The sequence below is a fragment of the Cyprinodon variegatus genome, unplaced genomic scaffold (genome assembly GCF_000732505.1).
Source record: "Cyprinodon variegatus isolate N-32 unplaced genomic scaffold, C_variegatus-1.0 Scaffold754, whole genome shotgun sequence".
Taxonomy (NCBI): Eukaryota; Metazoa; Chordata; class Actinopteri; order Cyprinodontiformes; family Cyprinodontidae; genus Cyprinodon; species Cyprinodon variegatus.
In genome coordinates, this window is record NW_015151207.1 from 225143 (window position 1) to 252832 (window position 27690).

The 27690-nt window shown below is 37.5% G+C and overlaps 1 protein-coding gene across 1 annotated transcript; it reads right to left on the reverse strand.

Moving 5' to 3' along the window:
* Positions 1-303: 303 nt before the first annotated feature.
* Positions 304-27466, reverse strand: tbl1x (transducin (beta)-like 1X-linked). Its single transcript, XM_015395714.1, has 15 exons — positions 27144-27466; positions 8917-9022; positions 8385-8530; positions 6250-6469; positions 4915-5047; positions 4628-4769; positions 4479-4542; positions 4275-4372; positions 3938-3998; positions 3136-3257; positions 2991-3065; positions 2777-2904; positions 1548-1713; positions 1341-1442; positions 304-1087 (listed from the first exon to the last, which is right to left on the reverse strand). Exons 2-15 carry the CDS (start codon positions 8972-8974, stop codon positions 1061-1063), a joined length of 1542 nt encoding a protein of 513 aa, XP_015251200.1. The 5' UTR covers positions 8975-9022; positions 27144-27466; the 3' UTR covers positions 304-1060.
* Positions 27467-27690: the final 224 nt, after the last annotated feature.

Here is a 27690-nt window from a genome sequence, read left to right on the forward strand (position 1 = left end):
TCTCACCGTATCATTTTTCACCTTATTAAAAAAGAAAACGACGTTGTATATAGCTGAGCGTGTTTATAAAGACTGTCATAAAAGAGGCCGATAACACATGCACTTAGTCACAAACTGAGAGCGAAGACGACGGCTCTCGCCAATAAAGAGCCCCTGTAGATAGCGATAAAGTGAACTGTATATAAACATATATACACAGTATATAAGTCTGTGTTTTCATCTGATTTACACATCTTTACATTCTTGAAATTTACATCCAAAAAGGGAGAAAGATTCTCTTTGTAAACCACAATTTTCACATCATTTTTTTTTTTTTACAAAACGAAAATCTGTTTATTTTAAGAGAACAGGCCGTTTTAGGGTATCCGGATGATTACTTGGCAAGTTTTCCTCTTGTTGACCTGTGTTTTTTTTTTTTTTTTTATGAACTAGGATCTACCTCGTAGCGGCACATTCAATCTGACTCTCTAAAGTCCATCTGCTGATAACGTCATTCAAGCAACAAGTACTGTGGAAACGTTAGGCACCCCGTCAGCTTGCTGTGATAATTGGTTACTCTCATCTTCCTGCCTGTTCCATCATTTGGACATCAAATTATATTTCCTTAAGAGGAATTAAAAGCCCAACGCCTTCACTTTACATTTTGCTTCTTCCAGCTCAAACAACCGTTTTCCCTTCTTTCTGTAATTCTTGACTCATCTTTGTTTCCACCCTTGCACCTTAATAACAGCAGGATCTGCAGCCTGTGGGGACCCCAGCATGTTCTGGTTAGAAACCTTTTGATACATGGATGCACCCAGGGGGGAGTCAGATCCACTTTCAAGGCTTTCCGAGTCAGTTTCCATCCTCTCTCAGGCTCTCCATAAAAACAAACATCAACAAAAATTAAGGTGCAATGAATTTAGTTGGTGTTGCTGCTGCTGTCATCTGATTAAGGTCCTGTGAGGGGTTCGTTTCAGTCCACCTTTACAGCCCTTCTCAAGCGAGGAGAGTGTGTTTGCTGATGTCTGAAGAAGGCAAATTTCTGCGTTTTCCAGGATTTTTCATCTTTTTGGAAGGGCTATTTCCGGAGATCAAGAACACAAACCTAAAATTGGAAGAGATTGGAACAATAAAAACAAATTTAGTAAAATATCCCCCTTTAAGTGTTCAAAGTGTTTTTAATATGCAAAGACCTAGCCAAATTCTGATGGGGAGCATAAAATAATTAGAAAATAAAAAAAATGTTTTTCAGTATTTTAATTAAAAATCTGAACTTATACTATCCCGGTCCATCACACGCAGACATCTACTGTAATACACCATTAACTAAAAAAGAGGCAACAATAAGTGTGGCTTACCGAGCCATCCGATGCACTGGCTCCAACCTTATCCCCTGTGCTGTTCCAACAGACCTCAAAAATGCCCCCAGTCCCCCTGTAGCTGTGGACCAGGGCTCCAGTCTGAAACGGTAGCATCAAGAATAAAATACTAATGAGTCCCAAGGTTTCCTATCATAAACTTTTAAAAAACTTTTTCAGCTGCAGCTTCAGCACTTTGACTCTTACCGTGGTGTTCCAAATGTGGACGCATTTATCGAAGGAGCCGCTGGCCAGGTGTTTGCCATCGGGGCTGAAGGCCACGCTGTAGACAGGCTCCTGGTGCTTGGTCAGGGTGTGTATACAAGCCCCTCGCTCAACATCCCATAGTCGCACTGTCGAGTCAAACGATGCACTATGTTTGGAGGGGGAATGAAAAGGATAAAAGTATTTAAAAAAGCATCATTGTTCCATTGATGACACCTTTATTTTAACCTTACATACACGTAACTCTCAGCTTTAAGCTATTTCACACAATGTTCAAATCTATTATATGACACCTTTAGATTGACCAAAACTGGAGGTGACAAAAAGTCTTTCCTTCTTCAATGTATACAGACAAGTAGAAATAAAGACCTACTACTACAGACAAAGAATAGAGTATGTAAAGTTTAAAAATGTAACACTGCCAAAGCAAAGTACTTGTATTAAGAAGTAGCTTCAGAACCCAGCAATAAGAGATGAATTATATTACAAAAAGCAGGTGTTCTGGGTTACCAGGATAGACTCTAAATTCCCATAGCAATAAGTGAAACATTTAGGTCAGGATGCAGTGGTGTGGGACTTAGGCCTGAGGTGGTTTTCATTTAAATGTTTGCTTTGCATATCAACATGTGGTCCGCTCACAGCAGGACATCTGAAAGGCAGCGCTGCTTTGTCTTTGAGTATTTATACCCCTTAAACATGATGTTTATGTTATTTTACAACCAACAAAATCTCTTTCACATATTGTGACTTTATGACAAAATATGATCAATGTTTTAGACATATGTTACAAATAAAAAACCTAAAAGTGTCTGAACCTGTTAAAAAAGCTGCAAAAGATATCAGACTTGCACAGAAATTCATCTTTACACATAACAGCCACATCTGTAATGGCTTAGATCCAATCATGATCTGATATTTCAGAATAGTCCGATCTTAAATGTAATCTAAAACCTGTGGCGAGTTTCAAACAATGGTAACTTTGTATGATCTCCAACTTAGCCACTTTGCAGAGTAAAAATGTCTCTAGGTGTGCAAAGCTTGGATCTGTAATTATAAAGCAGCTGCAGAAAAAAGTGATTCTAAACAGTAATTGAAATGAATGCAATTACTTTCATATTTTTAAATGAAAATTTTTTTTTTACCAAGCTGAAAAATGTTGAAGGGGTGTAAATAATTTAGGAAGGCACCGTAGAAACAACACAATGTCCTACCTGGCAAGCATGATGTTGGAGTTAGGGTTATTAGTGCCTGGTCCAGTCGGGCTCCACTTGATTGTGTAGATTTCTTTACTGTGAGCTTGGAGGTCGTGGACACAGGAGTCCTGTTTCATACTCCAGATCTATGTGTGACGGTAACAGAATATGAATACAAATGATCTCCCATGTTGTCTTCTCTAAAGCTCCAAATGCGGGAAACTGGACTTACCTTTAAGGTCATGTCATCAGAGCAGGAGGCGAGCAGCATACCTGATGGATCCCACTTAATGGCATTGACCTCATTCTGCAAAACACAACGCTCATTACAAAGGTGGAAATGAGGTCAGAAAAGCAACAAGGGAGAAGCTGCTCACCGAGTGACCCTGGAAGGTCTTGAGAGGCCGGTCGCTACCAAGGCGACACACGTGGATACACATGTCTGTGCTGCAGGAGGCAAACGTGGTGTTATTCTGCCAGTCCACGTCCAGCGCAGGAGCTGTGAAGCAATCATTAGAGGTTGGAATGTTGATGGTCTCCCAATATGAATGGAAAACACTTTATATCGAACATACAGGCATCTTAGAAAACCTCATTACAAGGGTATGTAATATTGATTTATTACAATCACATATTTCATTGTTTATGTATGCCAACTTTGATTTATCTATCTATCTATTATCTACAGAGAGACTTGCAGTTCTAGTCTGTGTCCTTGAAACACACACACACACACACACACATATATATATATATATATATAAATAAAATTCATAAGCTGTAAACATAATCACCACAAGCCTGTAGTCATTCTTGCTTCTTATGCCCAATTTTAGCCCCATTTTTCCCCTTTCACTTAACTTTCTGACAATATGCTTGAATAAAACACTCTGATAAGGAAATCTTAAGCCTTGAATCACCCTTCTTGTGGAAGTCTGTTTCTTTAACAGTTAACGTCATAAAATAACATATCTGTAGTAACCAGCAACATTAAAATGATTTAAAATAGCTTGTTCATTTTTTTTACCCCATAATCATCAGAAATTCACAAAATTAAATGCTTTAAATATATCTGAGTTTGAATTTAATATTAAATACTTTTAATAAATAAATAAATGGGCCCCAGTAAATTTTTTTTGGAAGATATTAATGCTGTGAATTCCTCGTGCGTATACTGACCTGAGTGAAATGGAAACTGCTGCTTGGCTTCTCCTGTATTTGCATCCCAAATGATTGTCGTCTGGAAAATTAAAGATGCAATTAATAAGTAGGGAAAACAAAATAATCAGGAAAAAAAAAAAGTCATCACCCAATTTCAACTTGTGTGTGTGAAATCAAATGAAATACGATTTTTGTTTCTAAACTAAAAAAGCAGTCTATTCTTAAAAATATGCCAGATTCTAAAGGTTTACTTTAACTATTTGTAAAGAAGATTATGGGTAAAACAGAAATGAAATCCAAATTTTGCATCAAGTGGATCATGTTTCAAAAATTCTTAAAGGGATCTTTCAAATACCTTATCTACACCCGCACTCAGAATACAGTTTCCCTTCTTGTTCCATTTGAGTGCAAATATTGGCCCTTTGTGCTGCCCCAAGGTGCTGGCCAGATTTCCTGCAGAAGACAAACTACCTGTAACGTGTCTGTTGCTGTCTTCTGAACAAAAAGATCCAATGCAAATCCAGACAGACTCAATGTGTGACGGTGATGCAGGACTTACCATCCTTCGTCCATATTCTGGCAAACCCATCATACGAGCCTGTCGCCAAAAGAGTGCCCTCGCTCTGTTGGTAGGAGAGAACATAACTGTGACTCATCTGTTTAATATTTGGCAGGAGGAGAAAGAAGCAATGAGGATCTGAAACCTACATTCCAGTCCAGTGACGTGACGTCTTTGTTGCTGGGAACATCCTGACCACCTTCTCGGATACAGTGACGGAGAACTAACTGGGTGGAGCTGGAGCTATTGTTCTCGTTTAGGTTCCAGATCCGAGCTGTGGAGTCACCCGAGCTGAAAGGGGCATCGAACAGAATGGAAAGTTTAAACATTTGTTGAACATGGCAGTAAAAACCAAAACATTTCTCTGATAAACACCACAGGGTGTGCACAATATGAACCGACACATCCCAGGTCTGCTTAGCACAGCCGTACTCACCCTGACGCCAGCAGGTCACTGACAGGGTTCCAGGCACAGATGAACACTTCAGACTCGTGGCCTCGGAGGACCGTGGATTTACTGGCTGGTATCTCAACATCTCCATCCACCTCCATGGGCTCACTGTGGTTATCTGATAGGAGCAGGGGAACAGGAAAGCTGGTCAGAATATAGCATAATCCATCACTGGCAGGAGTACCATCAATCAATCTTTAGTCAATATTTCATTTAATGGACAGATGAAATATATTAAATCAATTTGTAATAAACAAATACATCTGTGGAATAAATGGGACTTTTTTGATGCACACAAAACCCCAGTTTATTCTTAAATTACACAACCACAGTAAAAATAAATATATATATATATATATATATATATATATATGGACAACATGAATTGGTGTCTTCTGGACATTTGTCAATATGCATTTTCCCCATGATTATGTGGCATATTGACTCAGACTGAAAGACCATTAGAGGTTCAGGAAACCACATTTCCAGCCTTTCTCTTTTTTACAATATTTAGATTTTCAGAGACACTGAATTAGCTTTTTGTTACCCGTAAGCAATAATCCACATTGCAGAACAGTAAAGGTAAATGCCTGCAGCTTTTAGTCCAAGGTGCTTTGCCCAACATTCAGTTATTGACATTCAAAATCTTGGTGCAGTTAACCGATATCAATGGGAGCAAAACAACCCCACAGTATGCTGCTGCCGTCACCATGCCTTAAAGCTAAAAGCGTGTTCCTAGTTTTTATCATCATCTTCACTCATCCAAACATTCTTCTCATCACTGAAGACAGAAAGCTTCGACTTTGTTTCATCTGAAAATTGAAACTTTTCTTGTAAAGATGGTGTTAAGCTTGTCAACAGCTGTCACCTCAGTCGCCTCTTTCTATTGTCAGGACTCTGACACTGATGTTCCAGCTTCTTCAAATTCACAGCTTAAGCCTTGGTGGACAGTTGGTTGCTTTTGAACATCTTAAAACAAAAATTTTTATGTGACTGTGACAGTCTGGGTCAGATGGCTCAAAAATGGAAAAAAAAAACTGCCATATTGAATTTAGAGTAAAACAAATGTTTCTTTTCTTTTTTACGAATGAAGAAACTAAGGGTTCTGGTGCATCTTTTTTGTAGCTTCAACCGCAAATCTGTTTCAAATGTTTCGACTACACTTTTAACCTAACAGCATGACACCAATCAAACTAACAACTTATCAAATATCCTATCAGAATCACACCTGGAAGCATGTCAAGAGGAATCTGATTACCTAAATCTTTAAGAAGTCAAGGACGGCTGTTCCTATCAGCTAACTGGGATGGTTCCACTTACTCATGTTGTGAGTGCCGTTCTCCTCTCCGTTAACGGTGGCTTCTCCATTCTTTGGTGCATTAGACTGGTTTCCTGAGGTTGAAGCAGAGACGGTGCAAGCGGCATGTTGCTGGGCTAGCTTGTCACGGAAGGCTTGTTGCCGCGTCTGCACCACGTCGGGCATCACAGCATCAATAAGCGAAAGTGACTCGATCGGCCGCCCATCAAAGACAGTCCCGTCCTGTCAGGGAGGAAAGGCCATGTAAAATGAGTCTTGTTTATTGTGGAAGAAAGGAATTATTGTATTTATTTTCATCATCAAAAAAACAACACTGTAAATTATTGGTGTTTATATTATTTTCAAACATCCTTAGAGGAAATCTGTGGGAAGCGGTAAAGGCAAATTTCTGCAAACAAAAAAAGGCTAGTGATTTTAGAACTAGTCCTCGTGAAGAGGAACACTGTATATTTTTTATAAACAACTTAGATAGAAAGTTTCTAGTAGCATTTAAGATTATGTAGTACATATGCAGGGCCCTTTGGTGGTGCTGTGACACCGCCACAGATCACAGACACAGAAACCATTGACAGAAAAACTGGCAATGTACTAATGCAAAGTTGACACACTGATCTCTATTTATTCACTGGATTGCTGATAGGCCCGAAAAAACCAAAGTCAAACGCTTCCATCTTGGTACTCCCCACTTCCCTGGAATCACACCATAAAAATGCCTGTGTTGTAATGTAATTATCATTACAATGTAATCAACACATGTATATTACATGTACATGATCGGTTTAGCAAGTTTGGCACATCATCAGATGGTGTGTGCATGTGTAATTTTCTTAATATCAGAGTACAGTATCATTATGCACCATTAACACATGCAATGGATTTGTAAAATTTATTATATTACAGGATTTATAGACTTCATAGACTTTATACTGACTATGCAATGTGATGTGCCCATTTTTTTTTTTACCATAAATTACATTAATCTACTGATGCTATGAAACAGCAAGTGTGTGTCAAAGTGATTAGTTTATCTTTATTCTGTAATGATATTAATAATATTAATTTTAACCCTGATAATAAGAAAATCATCATTATTCGATGCTGTAGCGCACGTATCGTTTACATTCGGACCAGTCTAACTGGGGAGTACCAATATGGCGGCTGGTGACTTCACAGCACAGTGTACTACCTAACGGCCTATCAGTGGTTTAATACAGCAGCATGACTGTAAAGACCAGCAGATTACAGTGAAAAGTTGAGATAAAGCTAAAGCATCATTGTTCAAAAAAAAAAAAAAAAAAAAAAAAGAGATGCGGCTCATATGAACACACTGAAACATGAAACTAATGTCTAATTGTTTATGTTGGGATCCGGTTTCAATAAATGTTTATGCTCTCCCCAAAAAACAAAAAAAACAAAGCAACGGCTCTTGAAAATAGCGGTATTTTTAGTAAGTGTTTTTTTCTTCACTGGATGCAAAATAAAAATAAAAACATTGGGATTTCAAACCCCCTGGCTTTCACCAGCTGCCTAGCTAACATTTTCCAATTTTAACTAAATGTTTTGAGGCCAGTTTAAATCGTAAGGAATATTTGCCAATTCCTTTCATTTGTCAACCAGAGTCTAAATAATATATATCCACTTTAATTTACAAACAGCACAAAAATGAAACAATTTATATTATCCTGTCTCGTTATTATAAAACAAACAAAGCAAAAAAAACAAACCCTGCCTGAATAGCTGCCATTGTGTGTTCAAGCTGCAGACTGTTATGTCTCTGTGACCTCATTTTATAAAGATCACTTATGCAATTTGTCTACTGATAAATCTCTAGTGGAAAACAAACTAGAAATGTTCCCAACGCTGGCTGCATCATAAGTAATACTCAGAACTTAAGCACTTCCATATTTATTAATACAACGCAGGTGATAAACTATGTAGGCATTTCCCGAAACCCTTTGTGTTCGTCTATTTATAACAAATGCAAACTGTTGCCGTTCTTAATACAACATCTGCTTTTACACTCCTATAAATTTTCAATACATTTTTAAATAAAAATAAATAAATACAATGAACTTGCATCCAAGGATAATGAGTAAAAACATGTCAATAGAATCACATCCCCAGTTTTTGCCCTCACCTCATTAATGCTGATTTCTGCCTCAACATACTGTAGTCCTTTCTGCAAGATGGAGATGAGTGCTGCAGGGGGCACTAGTGTTCCATTGATGTTTGACTGGCTGATGTGGCTCTCAATGCCAAAGGTGAATGCTGAGTGGGTAAAACCTAAAAAAGAAAAAAATAATAAAACGGCATTATACTCTATGATACTCAAGAGAAAATTTAATTCTTTAATTAAAGAAAAAGTGCATTTACATGTTATTTCATTTAAGAAACAAATAAGGCCTGAAACCATTTATGCTGGATCTCTTCTTTCATTTGATACAAAACACAAAATACTTAGCCTGAGTCACTGTAGCCAAAAGAACACATCAGGAAGTAGGTATCCTCGGTTTAATAGTGAATGTCAAAAAAAAAATGATGAAATCATGGGCTTTTTTTAAATATTTGCACTATTTATCGTATGTATACACATCTAGCCAAATTAAGATCATACCAAATATGAACACGTTTCATCTGCTATAGTTAAACCAGATATTTGTGACACAAACCTGACTCTTGGAGGTATCTGTAGACCAAGAAATTCACTTCGTCACTGGTAATACTCATCTTAGCCCAGCAAGGAGGGGGAGGTTTGTTGGAAGGCTGAGCTCACTCCTGTAATTGAGCAAAAACAAAAACCAGACTGTTTAATATCTCAATATGGGGTTGGAGAAAATGGGATAGTAAAACACTCATTATCATCTTATTTGACATTTAGCTAATAATAATCTGTTAAAAAGCATAAAAAATAAAAAAAAAATCAGCAGAATCTCTTACATAGTAGCTTTTCTTAAGTCGTACAAAAGATGTGTTGCAAAATATTTTTCCATTCTTGTCTAGAAACTGTTTTGCTTTTTTTTGTTGCTGTTTCAATTTAACCATCTTCATAAATTTTGTTGCTTTTAATTGACCTAGTTAAACATAGCTGAGGGAAAGAGCTCTTACATAAGCCAAATATTAATACAGTTATATTTTTAAGATGGAGAACTGTAAACACTAATACATGTTAAAAAGAACAAATGTACGATGCATACAGGTAGGAAAGATTTGCAAATACAGTCTGTCTTTTGCATTTGGAACAAATGGTCGTAGCATTGTGCAGAGAAGACGTGCAGATACAAAGGGGTTGTATCAGGTATAGAAACTGCATGGCTGTCATTCCAAACACTATACAGGCCCACTCAAGGTTTTATTCGGTAACGTAGCAACGGGAGACATCGAGCTAAAAAGACACAGAACGGTGTTGTCCCAATTACCAGTGGGCATTTAGCCAGAGGGGCTGAACATGTTGCACATCATGAATTATTCACTCTTTCACCTTGGTATGTTCTTTCAAAGAAGAGTTAACCTTGACTGTACAATGTGAGGAATAACAGTAATGCATAAAAGCCTATGAAAGGTGCAGTTTAAAAACTGAAATAGCTACATTAGTCACTTCCCAACACAAAAAAAAAAAAATTATGTCTTTTTTTTTTTTAACCACAGTAAGTGCTTTTTTGGGTTAGCTCACACATGGGACTAGGAAGGACTGACCACATCAAAGCTAAAGCCGCAGCAGCTCCCAGGACGGCTGCAGCTACATAACATACAGCTGGAAATGTAATTAACAGGCAGCCTGGAGGGGTTTGGGTCCCATCAGTGTGGGACAGAAGCAATAATCCTATCAGATGAATGCATGATGCAACCACCTTTAAAAACAACGACCATTTGACCAAACAATGGGTCCAGTCTGACCCAACTGTGGTAACAGTGCTACAGCTTATCCATTGTTTGGATAGGTCAGGTCAGAAATCGGGAAGATTACTTTTACCAAATTCCAGGCTTGTAAAAGTCCATGTGTAAAATATTGCCACAATAACTGGGTATTAAAGGTTAAATGGAGGATGCACAGAAAATAACTTCTATAAAATCTGGTGAACAGTGTTAGCAGAAATGGCCAAAGAAGTATCAACAACAATAGTCTATATAATAATACTAATATAGTACTATATTAGTATTAGTATAATGAAGAGCTTTCATAATTAAGAAACTTGCATTAATTTTGTGTTTTCCTAAGATAATTTATTTTCACAAAAAAAAAAGAAAAAAAAAAAAAGTAAAAAAAAAGGAAAAAAGGCAAAAATGAAAGTGGTGCAGCACTGCCACAGCTGGTTTAACATCATTCATTGATGTTGCTAAAAATACACAAAACATAGGGAGCAACCAGCTGAAGCTTTCAGTAGTAAAGATTATTCCACAGTTTTAAATCAATGTAGACTGTATGGCATCATCTTCAGTTCAAAATATAAAATACTTTATGAATCAACCTGAACCGAATATTTCCACACCAGGCATTAGCCTCTATTAAAGTATACAAAGGTTAAAAAAATAAATACAATAAAAAATTTAAATACTAACATTTTTAGTCAAACATTATATATATTCACAGCTTAAAGTCCTTCCATCCTGTTTAAGTTCAGATGTAAATGGAGGTTTTTTTTACTGCATTTAGCATCAATTAACAAGTAATCCACGCAGCCCAACCCGAATTGGAATCCATCCACGTGGAAAAGAGCTACCACAGGTACCATGCATAAAGGAAAAGGAAATTTCCTACAGAGTAGCAGACTCATCAGTGAAACCCATCACTGATTTTACGTTAGCATTATTCTACGACTGCGGTAGAGAAGTGTGGTAATAAGCTACCCAACCCCATAAGCCTAGCTAATCACCAGATATTACACCCATATTGTACTTTTATTACTCATACGAGAACATGGTCTTTTATGCTACAATAAGATGGTTCACGTAGCAAGACAATTGTGCCAATTTTTCCCCTCGATAATCGCAATGCCTGTAGGATATTTTAAGAGATAATCCTGCTCTTGTGTGGTGAGGTAAGAGTGATCTGGTCAGCTCGGGAGAAAGTCTGGACTGGTCCGACCTGAATTTGGGGATATCCAACATGTCGGCATGTCTTGGCCTAATAATCTGAACTCACGTCTAAAGAGCTTTAGTGAGATTTCACTGAATGAAATCTGTGTCTAATGCTTGCAATTAAGCTGTACAACACACACTTTATGCCCAAACCTGTTAAATCTTTGACTTTTTAAAATAGTTTTAGGTTTTGAGGGAAATTTGTAGTCATTTTATAATGTTTTTTTTGGATCCTTAAAAATATAATCTATAGTGGTTATGTTACCGTGATCATCAAAACACAGGCTAATTGAAATAGCCTTAGAAATAACAGTTGTACTTTTGTTTTATAAATGGGAAAATTTGCATGATAAATCATATAAAACTTTGAGCAAATATAGTGGTGTCATGATTTTTAAAATCAAGATTATTGTGCCATAAAAATATATTGGCCAATGACGATTATATAGTAAACGGAGATTCTTTAAAATGGCCTCAGTTAGAGTCTTTTAAAGGTAAATTATTACAATTTGCTGTTTGATTAGCTCAAACAGTCCAAAAATTCCTGCATAAAGGCTGTAAAAATTGCTATGAGTCATAAAAAAAATGCATTAAAAGGATGAAGTCACACATTTATCCAGACTAAGGTGTAGACATTAGGCTGAAAAGGAGGAATATTTTAGTCTGATGCAACTAAACATTAAGCACACTGGACATGTGGCTGACAACATTAATGGTCTGAATTAGATGTAATCCTCAGAAGCCAAGTTGCTATAGCAATGTGAATTGTGTCAGAAGCAGCAGGTTAAGATATCCAAAACGACACAGCTTCAAAATATCAAACACATACACAGCATTTAGTCCACCCAGCAGACAAACAATAGAACCTGCATCAATTGTTAAGCGATTACATTTTCTAGGGGTGGACAATAATGCAATATCAACATTTATATATATATATATATATATCTCACAATAAAATTCTGTTCAATAAAGGTCATTTCATTTCAATCATGTAATGGCTAAGACAAAGAAGGGACTCCTGTTTTCATACAGTGTGATCACTATTTGAGAAAATATTTTAATCAACTGGTTCCTTCAGACTACTGTATATAGTATTAAGTATTGTACCCTATGAAGATTCATATCACATCACATGTTCCACAGGACTGAAACACCCCATGTATTTATGATGTACAAGCCTTCCTTAACAGAAAGGCCTACTTGGAAAGCACAGGCAATAGCTAGAACTGAGAAAACATCTAATGGGTCAAGGATGAGAATGCCTGCTGGGAATAAAAGGCTCATTAAGAGGTTTATTGCACTTTTATGGCAATTACTTTACAATGGACACTCCTATTCTGCAGGAAAACTGGACAAAAACTAATGGTCCTGTAAAGGCTTTCAGTGTCTGCTCAATAGTCACGGCTCCTAACACGCTTTCAGTATGTAGTACCACACTGCAACCCATTGAGGGCAGTCTCAAATATGAGGAGGACTTTAAGGGTGTAGGCTGTCCTTGCTTTTTCTATGCTGCTGGTGAGTGTTAAATACACTCTGAAGAGAAAAATATTTTATCTTTTGCCCAACAATTTTTACAGCTTCATCAATTTTGCCATAAAAGACAGAAATACATTCCAACTTTAGATAATTTAAACTACCTATAGTATTTATTAACAACTAGTGGTCATCACTCAAAATACATTTGAGCATTCCTGTTGTGATCAGTCTTAGTTTTAGGAGAAGAGCAACATAACCCCATGTTTGGAAAAAATTAGCTCTCTTAAAGAACCTATATTGGCAGTAAACACATTTACACCACAGTGGCACGTATGAATTCACTTCATTAATCATGAAACGGAAAAAAGGCGTCTATAAAAAGAATTAACATTTAACACATAAATTAACATAAATAGTAGTGCTTAAATTCTACCTGAAAGATAATTGCATTAGTTTTTATAGTATTATGTGCATCTATTTAAGAAATGGTCATAAAATAGTAAATAATCTCCACTTTAGTCATTGAAAGCATTTCAGGAAAACCAGACAAAAAAAAAAAAAACAATAACAAAAAACATTTGATCCAGGAATTAGACTCTACCCACCTATGTGCATGTTATGCAATGATTGATACTGACATGGGGGAGGTCAAAGTTAAAGCAGTGCTGCTGCACCTCTGTGCCAACAAAGGAGATATTACAGAGAGCAACAGGGCTGTTGTCCAGTCTAAAACATTTAAGCCAGCCCAAAATCAGGATTCAGCCATTTCTAAGAGAGAATTCAACACTATAACCAGGAGTAATATCACCACATTTGAGTATTTTTAGGTTATGAGACTAATCTTCTGGAAAGTTGCCTTTTTATACAAAATATGCCCACTTTAACTCTCACCTTAGAAGTAAAATTGGTATGCTTAAGTCATGCAGCAGGTATCCCTTAGGGACTGTGGTAGTGCTATAAGGAAAGCAATGGGTTCAGTATTCACCGTTTTCTTTTAACTATGCAACTACAACTAAATACTAGGAATTTGTATCACAACTATTACCTTGAAAGATTAAGTCTCATGTTATCAGAATAAAAGATTAGGCTCGAGGAAAATGTTTCACGAATCGATCGGCAGCGGTATGGAATAAAACCATAAAGCTAAAGACAGTTAATGAAGAATGAAGTCAAGTATGACCTGAAGTGACTTAAGGGTAAAACTGACTGACGCGTCACAACAAGTGGGAAATGTGTAAAGTTCTGAGCTACGTTTGCAGATTAGTGGTGGGAGCCTTTCAACAGGTGTGGGTCATTTAATCCATTTGTGATTTATAGTATTGATTGTTTTGTATCTCTTTAAGGTAAGAACAAAGCTAGTGTGTAAAGGCAATGTTTTACCAACCAGGTGTGGATTTGTGGAGTCAGAAGGGAAATAAAAGGGATGAAATAGCAATGGGTTGGTACAAAATGGGAGATGCAAATCACCCAAGGCCCTGTTTAAACAAGGCTTTTTGGAGAAATTTCTACCATTCTTCATCCATTCCAGAGTGTAAAATTTTTTAAACATAACAATCTCAGTTATTGAGGACACAGAAAAACAAAAGAGACCTGAATCAATCTATATTGAGAGCTCCAGCGTATGGGCAGAAAGATACCTCTTTAATAAGGAAGCATTTGTGCGCAAAGACATGATAAGGATTTCCATTGGTGTGGCAGAGAACTTGAATAGTCTTTAATGTTCCTATGGATGTCGTGTGCACAGAGATCGCAATGGAAATACCATGTGGATGTGTTATTAGACAAAAATCCCATTCTGACTGGATTAATGGCGTTCCACATCTTGATTTTGATTTTCTCTGCACTAAAGAAAGCATGCAGATGTTTCATGGCAGGGTTTCATTATTTTCATTAACTTGAAACCTTGCATGTTTAGAGTCCGTTGTTGCAGGACTTTGCAATAAGTGCTTACTTCTAACTTCCATGCATATCCTTCAGTTGAGATGAGATACAAATGTGTGACAAACACAGGAAGACTTGTATAACTTAGTACTCATAATAATGCCAACATCAGGTTGATTAAATCAAATTTTCAAAAAGTATAGCAATGATCAGGTGATCAGTGGTCTAGAAATGCAGTGGGGTTCACGAAACTCAGAAGACAAAAGTAATCCAGTACAAAAACCGGCTCCACTCTTCACATAATGAAGATAATTTATATAAAGTACCCAAATCCATAAGACTAACACTGTTTAAAAGCACTTCCCATTGCCAATAAGCAGAGGTTTATCGCAGGAAGTAGTCATCTTTTACATGAACTCGATAAATTCCCTCTGCATACAGAAATTTGGCTACAGAAATCACACAAGCAAGGAGAGCCAACCCAGGCCATGTCCTACGCATGCAGCTTTCAGTACAATGATGTTTAAAAAAAACAAAAAAAATGCATACCACAGACCCCATTTTCTCCTGAACGGTCACCTCCTGACAGATGTGCAAACAAGACCTGGAAACAGCAGCCATTTTCTCTTGAACTGCTCTGCTGAGTAAAACCCGCCTTTCAAGCCTCTGGTTGGGCTGCAGTCTTGAGGGGGAGGGAGGGAAGTGTGTGTAAAAGACAGAAAGAGTGAGTGAGTGTGGGGGAGGGGAATCAGTTATGTGTGTGTGTGTGTTGGGGGAGGGGGGGGGGGGTGTATGAGGGTGATAAATAATGATTTCCACCCAGGTAATCACAACAACCATTTGTGTATTGCCCTCCGTCTTTGTCACTGAGGCGGTAAGTGACAGTCAATGTAGGTCAGCAAGCAGTGGGGGATGGGCAGCTTTTTTCAGTTGCGAGGGGAAACACTTCTACGGCTCCTTTGGGTGGCAACACTTAGTGTTTACCAGCAGTGGCAAGCTGTGCCCCAGAGATACAATAGTCTGCAGGTTTCCACTCCAACCTAAAGCTCCACTCCACCCACACACCGATCTGTTTTCAGAGTACAATAACTCAGACGTGAAATTACCCGTTTACTTAAATCCATGAAATGAAAACCTGGCGAGTGAATAGCAGGAAACTGGACCTTGCAGGTCCAATCTATTGGCTCCATCAACAGCTAGCAGAAAGTGATATATGTGGAAAGATCCTTTGTATTTTTTTAATGAAAAAATACTTATTTTTCCCCACTTTCTAATTAAAAATTGCATACTTTTCCACATGAATGTCTTGATTGTTCCTATCAGTCTTCCTAAAAAAATCCCCTTTGAAAGGAGGAGAAAGCAGGGCTTCAATACCTTTACGTTCCGAAAATCAAGAAAGAAAACAATAATGACATCGTCTTATTATTTGACCTGTGCACAGGTCGCTCCGGGTCTACGGGATACAGGCATAGCTACCAGTTATGTCAAGCCGTTTCCTCTGTAACAGTTTTAATTTGGCTGGCAGACTTTAAACTATCCTTCAAAATACATATTCCAAAAAGATTACCTCTGATTTAGCATTGATTTTCTTTTAAGGTTGGCCCATTTGAACACATTAACTGTATATTGTTGTGGATGATGGGGATACATTTCCACTAAAGGTATTGGATCTCATGTGTAAATATATTTACATAGTAAATACTATTGATATTTCATACATGATTCTTTTGATTCATTTTAATCATACCTATCCAGACCTGGAAAGGTATAAAAAGTAAAATTCCATACTTTTTCAGACTTGAATGCAAATATGGAGAGCAGAAATTTCCTCACAGGAGCATCTTAGTTCCTGGTGGTTAGCTGCAAACTATTTCTTCAGAGAAATAGCCGCTTGACAGATGCTGTGCAAACATGACACTGAAACGTGAAACCTCTGATATTTCTGCCTTGCCAGAAATACCATTTGCACAATACAGCCTCTTTGGTTTTTGACTTCCTGCACAGCCACCTTAAATACACCTACCGGTACATAAAAAAAAAAAAAAAAACTTTATCTTAACAAACCCAAAACTAGCAGACTTCTACACTAATTTGCCAGACTATCAGACTATCAGTGAGCTGTTTATGTCCAAACAGTAAAACTAAAAAAGGTGACACAAGCAATCTAGCATTTATCTGCAAGCTGGAATGATAACATGTTTTCAACGTCAACCATCTCATGCTCCTCTTATTGATCTTAAATAAAGTGTTGTGTTGTGTTGCGCTTGGCTTTTTTTTTACCATGTTTGAAATCCAGGTGCAGCAATACTCATCTACTGCTCAGACAGAGGAACTCTTTGGTTATCAGTATGTCAATTGATTATATCAATGTGAGCTCATATAATGCACACATATTCTACTCTTAAGTAACTTTTTCTATCATATTATAACTACAAAATTTACAAGAGGTAAGTAAGAGGAAAGATACGCTACATGTTTTGACAAACAAAAACCTGTAAAATGTACTAAACAATGAATAAACTTTGACCTTTCAAAGCCATTCCATTATTATAGACAGACTATGGCACATATGCAATTCTACTGTGACAGTTTACCTAAACAGTGAATATAGTTAAAATGTGAAAGGAGATGATAAGCTAAGATCAGACCAAAAATAAGATGTCTGGTCCACATACACCACTTTGTGTCATGAGAAATGACGAATATCCCCACTGAAACATAGTGGTGGAAGAATCAACATTTTGATTGAATCAATACCAAAAGAAGTATAATCAATCAAAATAATTGCATCCAATTAAACACAAACTGGCCCTTCACATTTCTTAAACTTTTTCTTCCTCTGGCAACAAATTAAGGAGATACTAATCCTGCGAACAAGCTGCTGATAGATGCTTAAAACTCTGCTAACAACCATTGAGGCAAACCAAAGCCTTGCTCAGAGGTAATTTTCCTTAGAGGCAGACCAATGCCACATGCAGTGCTAATGCTAGGTTACTGAGGTCTTAGGGGGTACTTCAAAAGGACAATAATGCTCCCGCATCTGCTCAAAGAATAAGTAAACCATTGGCACAACAAACGCCAATATTATTTTTGCTATAATTAGCTATACGTACAAGGAAGGTGCGATGGGGGTGCACGATTGCGAGATCCCCTGCAGCAATAGCACCGTTCTAAACCACAAAACGCTCCATTCTACTTATGATGGATACAGACTGCAGTTGACCATTAGAGCAGGAAATGGTAGGAACACTTAGCAATACATATCATTCTTTTGTTTTTGTAGACAAGAAGGAGCGATTGAAAAGAGCTGCCGTCGTCTATATTTGCATGAGACAGATCTTTGTTTACGCAACTAAAATTATATACAGGTTTGCTTAAAATGGATCTGTTTTTAAAAACTCTTTGCCTTCAAAAAATGCATTGGTGTCACCAAAGCCGAGTGCCCTCACTGCAAAAATTGTCCAAACAAATCTACAGACATATGAGAACTGTCCATCTTACAGGTCAGTTTAAAAAGGCTTGGTTCCGTTTCCCTCCCGGAGCTCCTTTTAGTAGCTGCATTGAACGCAACTGGACTGTATGGAAGTATAAAACCTTTTGTTTTGGTTCTCAACATCAGATGACCTTAAAAACAGTCATTATTGAAAACACTTGCACAGGCAAGCATACAGAGCACATGTGCTATTCTGGTAGAAAGCAGTGAACCCTTTTGTCTTTTTGGAATATTTATTGGGCCTTCTAAATTAATAGGTTGCCAGAATGAGATTTAAAATAATACATGCTGCAGGGAATGGATCTAACTGATGAAAATTGAAATCTGGTGGCGCTTCATGATCAAGCAGGTTATTGTGTCAACACTGTGTCAGAGACTGTGTCATAATCTGGTTTCTCCGTATTACTCTGCTGGTGCTTAGATCAAGGGCAGCACAAATATCCAAACCTTTCTCGATTTCTTCCTACATATATATCATTCCAATCATAAACCTTGTGCTTGCTTTCATTAAAGATGCAACACAAAGAAATAATAGAAACAAAAAAGATAAGTGGGGGATGGTGCATTCAAAAAATATTAAAGAATCAAAGATTTATCTCTGCATTTTTTTTTAAAAGAAAGAAGAAAATCACTTCCAACCTTTTTCAGAAAGGCCCCCTTTTCTTCTTTCATAATGAGATGGGAATTGTACAAATAAGCTGTACACACAGCCAGACCAGTGTGGGCAATACAACGGTTGCTATGGTGAACAGTAGATCTTGCTTTTCCATCAACAGCTGCTCATGCCACCTTAAATACCCCGCACTCCTCTCCCGCCGCTTTCCCTCCATCTGACATCAGGGTCAAACAAACAAGGGAGACAAGTGCGGCGAAACACCGATCCTTATTCTGAGTCACTCCTTGGTTCTGCCTTCAACCAGCATTTACACTGAGCTGCACAAATACCACACCTCATACATGTTGTATGCATGTGTGCTACTGACAATATAATCTTCTTTAAATATTATTTTTAGTATTTGTTTTACAGCTGTAAATATCATATTCATGTGTATACTGCCTATACCGCTGCATTTACAAGTGAATTTATTCATTGTATCATTCCAGGCCGTGTCTTCAATGTCATGCTGCAGGCTTTATGATAAAGGGCCAAATATACAGTTGCCTTGGTAATCTCTTTTGAAGCGATCTTCATAATACCTGGATTACATTCATGCATTAGTTCCCAGTTTAGCACAATTAGGGCAAAATGTGCTGTCGGCTCCGTTTTTACACCTAACAAAGCAGGAGACAGAAGAAAATGTGCAGCTGTAACAATGAAACTTTCAATTCCACTTCTATGATCAACATCTTTTCAACAGCAGGGTGTGTAGAGCAGCAATATAAGAGTAAAATTCATTTAAAATATACTTAAATGCAAATCGACTGGCTGCCTTAGACACACTGCAGGAAAATGATCATGCTATGACTAAAAAAAGATATTCAAACTCTGCTAAAAGTCAGTGTTTGCCATCAAACATCATGTTATTACCTTTATGCTTGGAAGGGTATAGTTACGCGATGCTACGTTCTCCTGTTCTATGCTAAAAATAAATAAATGGGGTAATTCACTATACAGTATAGGAAGACAATAAGCCAATCTTCAATCTACAGGGTGTAAATTAGGATGTAGGGCTAGTAACTGTTACAGTTGTGAGAGAGGGAGACAATAGTTGGCTATAGTCTTATTTTTTTTTATGTGTGGGAGAAAGTCAATTAAAGTGTAGCCATAAGCCTCTCAGTTATGCAACATCAGACCAGAGAATAAAGGAAAACATGCCAATGGTTTGTGTTTTAGCCGCATTCAAACTAAACATCTCATCCCACTGCTTATGAACATTTTGTACAGGGAACATTTTCACTTCTTCATATTTCGTAGCCAATAAGCCAAGAATAAAAAAACATGCATAGTAATGGAGATCATTTGACTTTTGACGTTGACAACATTCTTCAGAGTCAATGCTTTTATTAGGTAAAGAAAACTCAATAATTAGTGAGGTATGCATATTATGTCAGAAGAAGCACATAGATGTAAAACCCTATGAAAAAGTGAACTAATGTTTAAGACGTTTCAGCATGAATTTAGATAATTGAGGATGAGAATATGCGAAAGAGAGGAAGACTTTAGCAGAAATCTGAAAGGCTGAGGAAGTTAAACAAAGCTGCTGTTTGATCATTTGATCAGCGGTACTCTGTAAAGCTGGAGGTGGAAAAGGTGTTGGACAGTTTTATTAACATAGTTACGAATACAGACAGGCTGATATTTTTGGAATGGTAACCATGATAATCTCTAACATTCAAGATCTTAAAGACAATTAAAATGTCACTATAATTATTTTAATCTATACTTTTAAATATTAATAAAATACAGTTTACTGCAACTGCTTGCCAATAGTGGTATGACAATGCCTTAGCTCCCAAAACATATACCCGACAACTCTGGCAAAACGGGGAGAAAAGAACATCCTAATGCTGTGCACTCTTAAGGCTGGACGATTGAACGATTAAAAATAAATTAAATCTGATTTTCTGCTTATGAAGATATCATTGTGAGCCACTTTTTAAAATAATTTTCCACCAAAGCACTTCTTGGGCTTTTTTAACTCAGCGTAACATCAGTAATTGATACACAAGCTGAATGTGTAACACCACTAGCTGCAAACATTTAGTTTGTTATATTTTCATTGTTTGTTGTAAAACATTGTTTTACAAGCATTTTCACGGGTGGAATTTGGTTTCCTTTTAAATAAGGTTATCTCCCAAAGGGGATGATTCAAATAAAAGCTAGTTTTTGTAAGTAATGCATGTCCTTGGTCATTTTCAATCATGAAACTTAATGGAGACCAAAAGAAATTCCATTTATCGGATTTGGAACAGAACCAAATTAAGATATCAAAATTTTAAAGCCGTATCACAAAGCCTTTTTTACTTTACCAGTAGGTTAGAACTGGATATAGCAACCAGATACCAAGGCCGCATCTCTAGAAATAAAGTGACACCACCAACAATTAAAAGTATAGTGGAGGATGTTCTTTTTCCAGTTGGATCATCAAAATAAGTGGTTCTCCTAATTGTGATATGTTTACATGAGGCCGTCCTACCTGCTCGTCCCCATTTTCACTTACGGGCGGGTGAGTCTGACACAGAGCAAAAACTGCAAATCTTCTTTTGGAAAGTAAGCTTGTATGAGCGACGCAAACAGCAACTTTTAAACAGAGCGTGCCCGAGGAGTAATAGGTTTGTGCATGCTTTCGCACGTGTCTAATAGGTGTTTCCTCTCGTGAGCGGGTACAGAGTTATGCATGTGCATTTTTTTTTCTTTAAGTGGAGAGGGCAGGTCTTTTCAAAATTTCATGAAGATCCTCCACTATATCTTTGAGCAGCATTTCCCTCCTGAATAATTGTTCCTTTGCACCATTAGAAAATAATTCTCTGCATATTGACTCAGGAGAGAAAGATGAATTTGCAACACCACTGATGACTTATGCAATTAAATTCTTTCTTCGGATGTCACCTGATGACCTCAGAGCTAACCACACCCTACAAAACATGTTCAAAGTTGTTCCAAACAGCCACTATTAAAGGTGATGAAAACAGCCAAAGACGTGGGGTGAGACTGGATAATGATTTACGTGTGAACAGCCTCTTAAACAGGGCTGTAAAACAGAAACCCTAAAATATGGACCATTGTGCTGAACTCAACCTCAATACGTTTAGCTCACAGATTTATGTTTACATACCAAAATCTTCAAGTGCTAAAACATTGACTTATCATTTGCACACTGTGACAGGTAGCATCTGTTCAAGCAATGCTCTGTAGTCTCAGACGTAACCTTGTTTAGGCAAACATAGCAACAACCATAAACCAAACTGGGTATTTCTAGTGCTAACAAGTCACCCTCAAGCACCAATGTGCAGCAGATTTGTTTTATAGGAAGAAAAGCTATCTCTCTTCTTTTAAAAAAACCCAGTCTTCCATTAGAAGCAACACTTTTATTCTGCTGATTGTTGAAGAAAAATTAAATACTTTAAATAACCAAACCTCTTATCATTTCCTCTCAGTTTATCGTCAGTCTCTTATGCACCAACAGAAACATGTCCAGACGAACAGTAAAGCATTCGCTTTTAGCTGCGCTGCTTTGAAATGGTGCCATTAAGGAAATCCCCTGCATTTTTCATCTTTAAGTTTGTTCACTCTATGGCAATCTGATATTACTTAGGAAGATAAGAAGCGTCAACACATATATGTTTTGCCATTAACATCAATCTATTCCATTTTATTCTATCCAAACAAATTCAGTTCTAGCTGTATCTTCTCCTTTTAATTCTGTTCAGAAATACTACACGAGTCCCAAACTGCAATTAGATCATGTAATCTTTCACTATCTAAGTCCTTTAAAAACCATGAATGCGAGTGAAGGCCATAAAACCTGGAATTTATAATCCTCTAAGGCAAAGTCAATGATGGGGAAATGGATTTCTACAGTGCAATTTAGGCATGGTCCAGATATATAAAGGTGTAAAACAAAAAAACAAAAATGGGAGTGGAAAATTTTTAATTACTTTAACTAGATATTTGAGAAAGAGCTGTTGTCATATCCTATACTATGAAGCACAGACTTCCACTGTGCACTTCTGGCCAGCAGGCCCAAAAGAAGTCCACTACACTTTCCCCTTACTTTTAGATTTCGGTTGTCAGGAAATGTTTTCAGGTGCACAAAAAGCAGGAAGGGGAAACTAGCAGGTATCAAACCACAGTTTAGATCACAGGGCTCTTATGGTTTAAAGCCTGTTTAATGAAAAAATGTTTGATGCTGCTGTAGGGGTGTTCCACCTGCTGCAGCACTGCCAGTTATCTGATTTAAAAAAGGCTCATAGTTTGTTAATAGGGAGAAGCTGTCTGAAATGAAATGTTGAAAGTAACTTATCAACTTATTCCCACCTAACCTACCTATTATTGATTTAGCCACTGTGTCAGAATTTGAAACTAACTAAAGAAATGCCATAGATTCCATTATTCTTATTGTATTAGTCAATTTTAAAAGTCAAATAGTGGTTAAAAACTGATGGTCTTGTATTTACGACAAAATATATTTCACAGCCAAGTATCACAAATATGAGGTATTTCTTATTAAAGGTCATCATCCAGTGTAAAGGTCCCACCGGCTGATTGCTATAACACTCTCTGGCAGTTTGCAATTTGTTTAAATAGAAATAGACGGTACACTAAATTCATACTAGGGTGTGTAAAGATTAAATCAATGATAAATACAACAAACTATAACTCAAGAGGTTTCTCAATCTAGCAGTAAGTCCTTACACAACTTCCTGAACAGTTACCACGAGCACTATCAGTCATCCTGCACCCATTTTTCTTTTGGAAAATCTATTTTTAAAACCTTGGCACGACGGCTTACAAGAGTACCGTCTTGATCTGTGTTAGTGTAAAATATATCAAACATATGAGGAAAAATTGTAAGGCCAAACATGCTAAACTAACAGCTGAATATTAATGCACTTTAAAAGGCATGTGGAGCCATTTTAATTCTAGTAACTACAGAGAAACCACAAAACTTAACGCATTACTTAACTGTGCCAAAATAAATCTAAAATCCAACCAAATCCATAAATTCCGCCTTTAATAAGCCAGCACTGCTCCGGCTTTTATCTCGGAGGAACCACTGGTGAACCAGTTGGCTGGTAGCCCGTGAACACTGCATGTCTCTCTGGGGGTAGAGAATGGCTTACCTTCCCCCACAGCCTATCATAAATAAATACTGCTACAGAAATATTTGGATAGCTCGAAACAGAGAAGTGTTGCACCACAAGACTGACAAAGCTCTTCTCGGGGACTTCCTTGCCCTACTTTTTTCGCAGAGGATGCCTTTCTTCTTTAAACTCAACCCACCCCTGAGGCTTAGCTCTGTTGCCTCACACTCAATAGATTTGAATCTTGCTTTTCAAAATAGATGAGAACCAGGCAAAATAAGTTTTAGCTTCTTTATCTAAGTCTAACCAAAGAAAGTTCCCTTATGGCAAAACCATCATGGAAAATAGACAATAGGACGACTACCTACTTTTGCAATAAACTGAAAGAAACCATAAAACTACCAATAATACCACTGATCATACAACTTCTTTAACACTGGATAAAAAGATCTACTAACAGACCCATTTAAGGCCATTTGACTTTAACAGCTAAAGGTACTATCAGCATGACACCTGGATCAAATGTCTCAGGAGTAGCAAAAGCCTTCATCAGCTCCTGCTCTGTCTTAAAAGCAATTGAAACATGACACCTAGACAGACAACTCAGTCACCTCAACCACAAATTCATCTGCTTCCATTCAAGCAGGCGGTGCATGCAATTAAGAAGCAATTAAAACGAAAATGGAGACCTTCATTTGGGTGTACACTGTACCATTCTAGGGTATTCTCAGACAAATTCAGTCCATTTCAGCTGCATATTCCAACTACATCAAGTATGGAACATAGAGCTATGGTTTATATTTAACTTTCTTTTTATTACAAAAATCGGAGCTTAAGCTGGTATGGATCCGCATTCAACCTCTTAGACCTTGGATTAAGCAGTAAAGTTGCCATTACTCCCCAGATTATATTCTAAATCAATTCATTCTGTTTTGCAGCATTCATAAAAGATTGTGGTGATATATAATCACTGAAATGCATAAATCAAACGATAATCCAGTGTGAAACTCAAAAAGGCCAATAAAAAAAAAACTGTGAGCTGAAGTTAGTTAAATATGGACATTTTTATGTTAAGTGGCAAAACCTTCCCTAAAAATACTTGAGGTTTTTCAGCTGGATGAGCTGCTTGTTTACTAAATAACATAGGGACAATGAGAGTCATTATCCCATCATGATCCACAACCATTATAAAACAGGAATTAGGAGGGAAAAACAAAGTAAAAATAATAGAAGTATTGTTCCAACCCATGCTCACCAAATGAAGTGATACTAATGGGATCCTTTAAAGAGCATCAACCTCTAGTATAAATAATATAGTTTTCCCACATGATCAAACTGTTTGTTTTGTGTTTTTCCTGAAGAAACAAAACAGCAGTAATTTCTTCTGCTTCTACAAGAAATTAATAATGTTTAGTTGTTAGCTGATCAGTCAGGCTATTAGCTTCGGTAGCCATGTCTGCAGTCTGAGGTTAATAATCATGCTGCTTATACCATAATAACTGTAAAATGATAATAGTGGCACTCATTAAGCTTTTTTTCTTGTAAGCGAGTGAAAAGCAAAGTAGTTGTCATTGTGTTTTGAAAATTATAAATAATGCATATGGTATTCATACAGCACATGCAATATAAGTTTGGGAATTTAGTATTAGATTAACAAAAACTTTGAAAAAATCTTGACATAACTCTGACTATAGCTGTATTTACAATACCCTTTTGAAACCGTGCCGAGAGCAGTCTGAGCATGGTAACAGAGATAACTGTTGAGCGTAAATGGCATGCAAAACTGAACCAGACCATGCCAGACCTAACCGAACCACGCTAAACTAGTACTAGCGCATGAGCAGACTACGCCATCTCCTTACAGTCAGCTTCCAGTAGTTGGCGGTAATGAATAGTATTGTAAGTTGCTTGCCAACCGCCACAAAACAGAAGAAGAACTATAAAAAAACAATTGAAATCTTCACTTAACTAGGCTCTTTTAGCAATTTGGGCGGAGGACGGTATCCTGGCGATGTTGGATGGATAAAACATAATCACAATGTTTTCCTACTAGAGAGCAGTAGTACCGTAGGTTGTCACTAGGAGGCGAGGAACTGTGCTAGGGTGACGTGTAAACGGTCATAAGGAACCGAGATCCGCACGGTTAACCGATCCAAGCTCAGTCCGAACTCGGCACGGATCGGTTTTCAGAGGGTAGTGTAAATGAGGCTTAAGTGGTTTTGGGAACCTGTAAAACAAGCACCAACCAGCATTAGAGGCCACATTAAGACCAGAAGCAGTTTGAGGTAACTTTGAGACAGTGAATTAAGTTACCTTACTAGTGTGGTATAGCAACATCTAAAGAGGGGAAACAAAATATTACTGTGCACTGGTGTCTCAATATAAGATGTGGAAACAGTTTGATATATTTGAGATTTTGGAACCATAACTTTTTAAAACCTTGGTAAACCAGAACACCAGCTGCAAGGCCATGCTTAGCAAAGTGACAACAACTAGTGTGTATAAAGTTACTTTTTTGTTGTTTTTTGGGGTCACTAACCTTAGGCAATCAAACATGTAGGGTTTTTAAGGCCAAATTAAACCTTTTGATGCCCAAGGCCAGGTCATACATGTTAAGAATCTTATTTGGTTGCATTCTGTCCCTCCTGCAAAAATAAATACGTTATTCAGGGTTTATCATTTCACTAGATTGTCAACTGAAGCTCTAGATTGTGGCCATACAGTAACACAAACTGTCCCTTGAAACTGGTGGCAGTTGAGTCTTCCCCTCCCCCACACATGCGCTCCATAACTCTAAATGCCAAAATATAACACTGTATCATTGACATATGAGCTTTAATAAAACAGCTGGGAGTGTATTTTCATATGAGGGAGCCTATTTTAATCAGAAAATATAGTTATTTGGTCACAGATTATTTGGCAACCTTTAACCCTTAACAACTTACAGTAAATAATCGTGGTGACACAAGAGCTGGAAAAACTATTTAAAAAAAGGCAGCGGCACAAATAAAGGTTGTTTTAAAGAAGCAGAGATAATTATAAGAAGGGAAGAGGAATTTCACATAAACACGTGTGGAGTCCCTGTGGTGACTAAAAGCTGCGAAAACACCGGCATGCTGCTGCCGGTTGGAGCCCATAATGATCTATTTGGAAGGAGTCCCTCATAAAGGACGCGCAGAAAGAACCGAGCGCTCCGGGAGCGCATCCCGCGCCTTTACGCACCTTTTACTGTGAGAGTGAACTCGTGGTGTCCGCCGCCACCTCTCTCTTCCTCTCTTCCACAAGGAGAACCTCCAATAACTTCAGTGAGCGAGAAAACACTTTCCTCCCATTTCCCCTGGCCTCATATTTCAGCGCGTTTAAAGGAGTCAAGTCAGAGTCAGCCCGGTTCGACAAAGGGGAGCGGACCGGGGGCGCTTATTTCGTCAGGCGGTATATATATATATATATAAATTTATTAAAAAAAAAAAAAAAAAAAAAAAAAGTTGGAACAAGCCCGAGTTTCTGTGCGGCTGTGGCTGCAGGCTGGTTGATCCGCTGGAGTTTCACCGTTCACTGAGAAACAGGAGCGCAGAGACAGCAAGAGGCGAGCAGGAGAGACGTAGACACCGAGGAAGGGGTGGGGGGGGGGGGAGTACTGCCTGACCTTAAACCTGAATACTCTAAACACCTTTAAGATGATTAAAAACAATAATTATAATAATATTTCTAAACCATCCTCAAATAAAACATAGTGTGTTTATAATTATTCTCCTATTATTTAAAAATA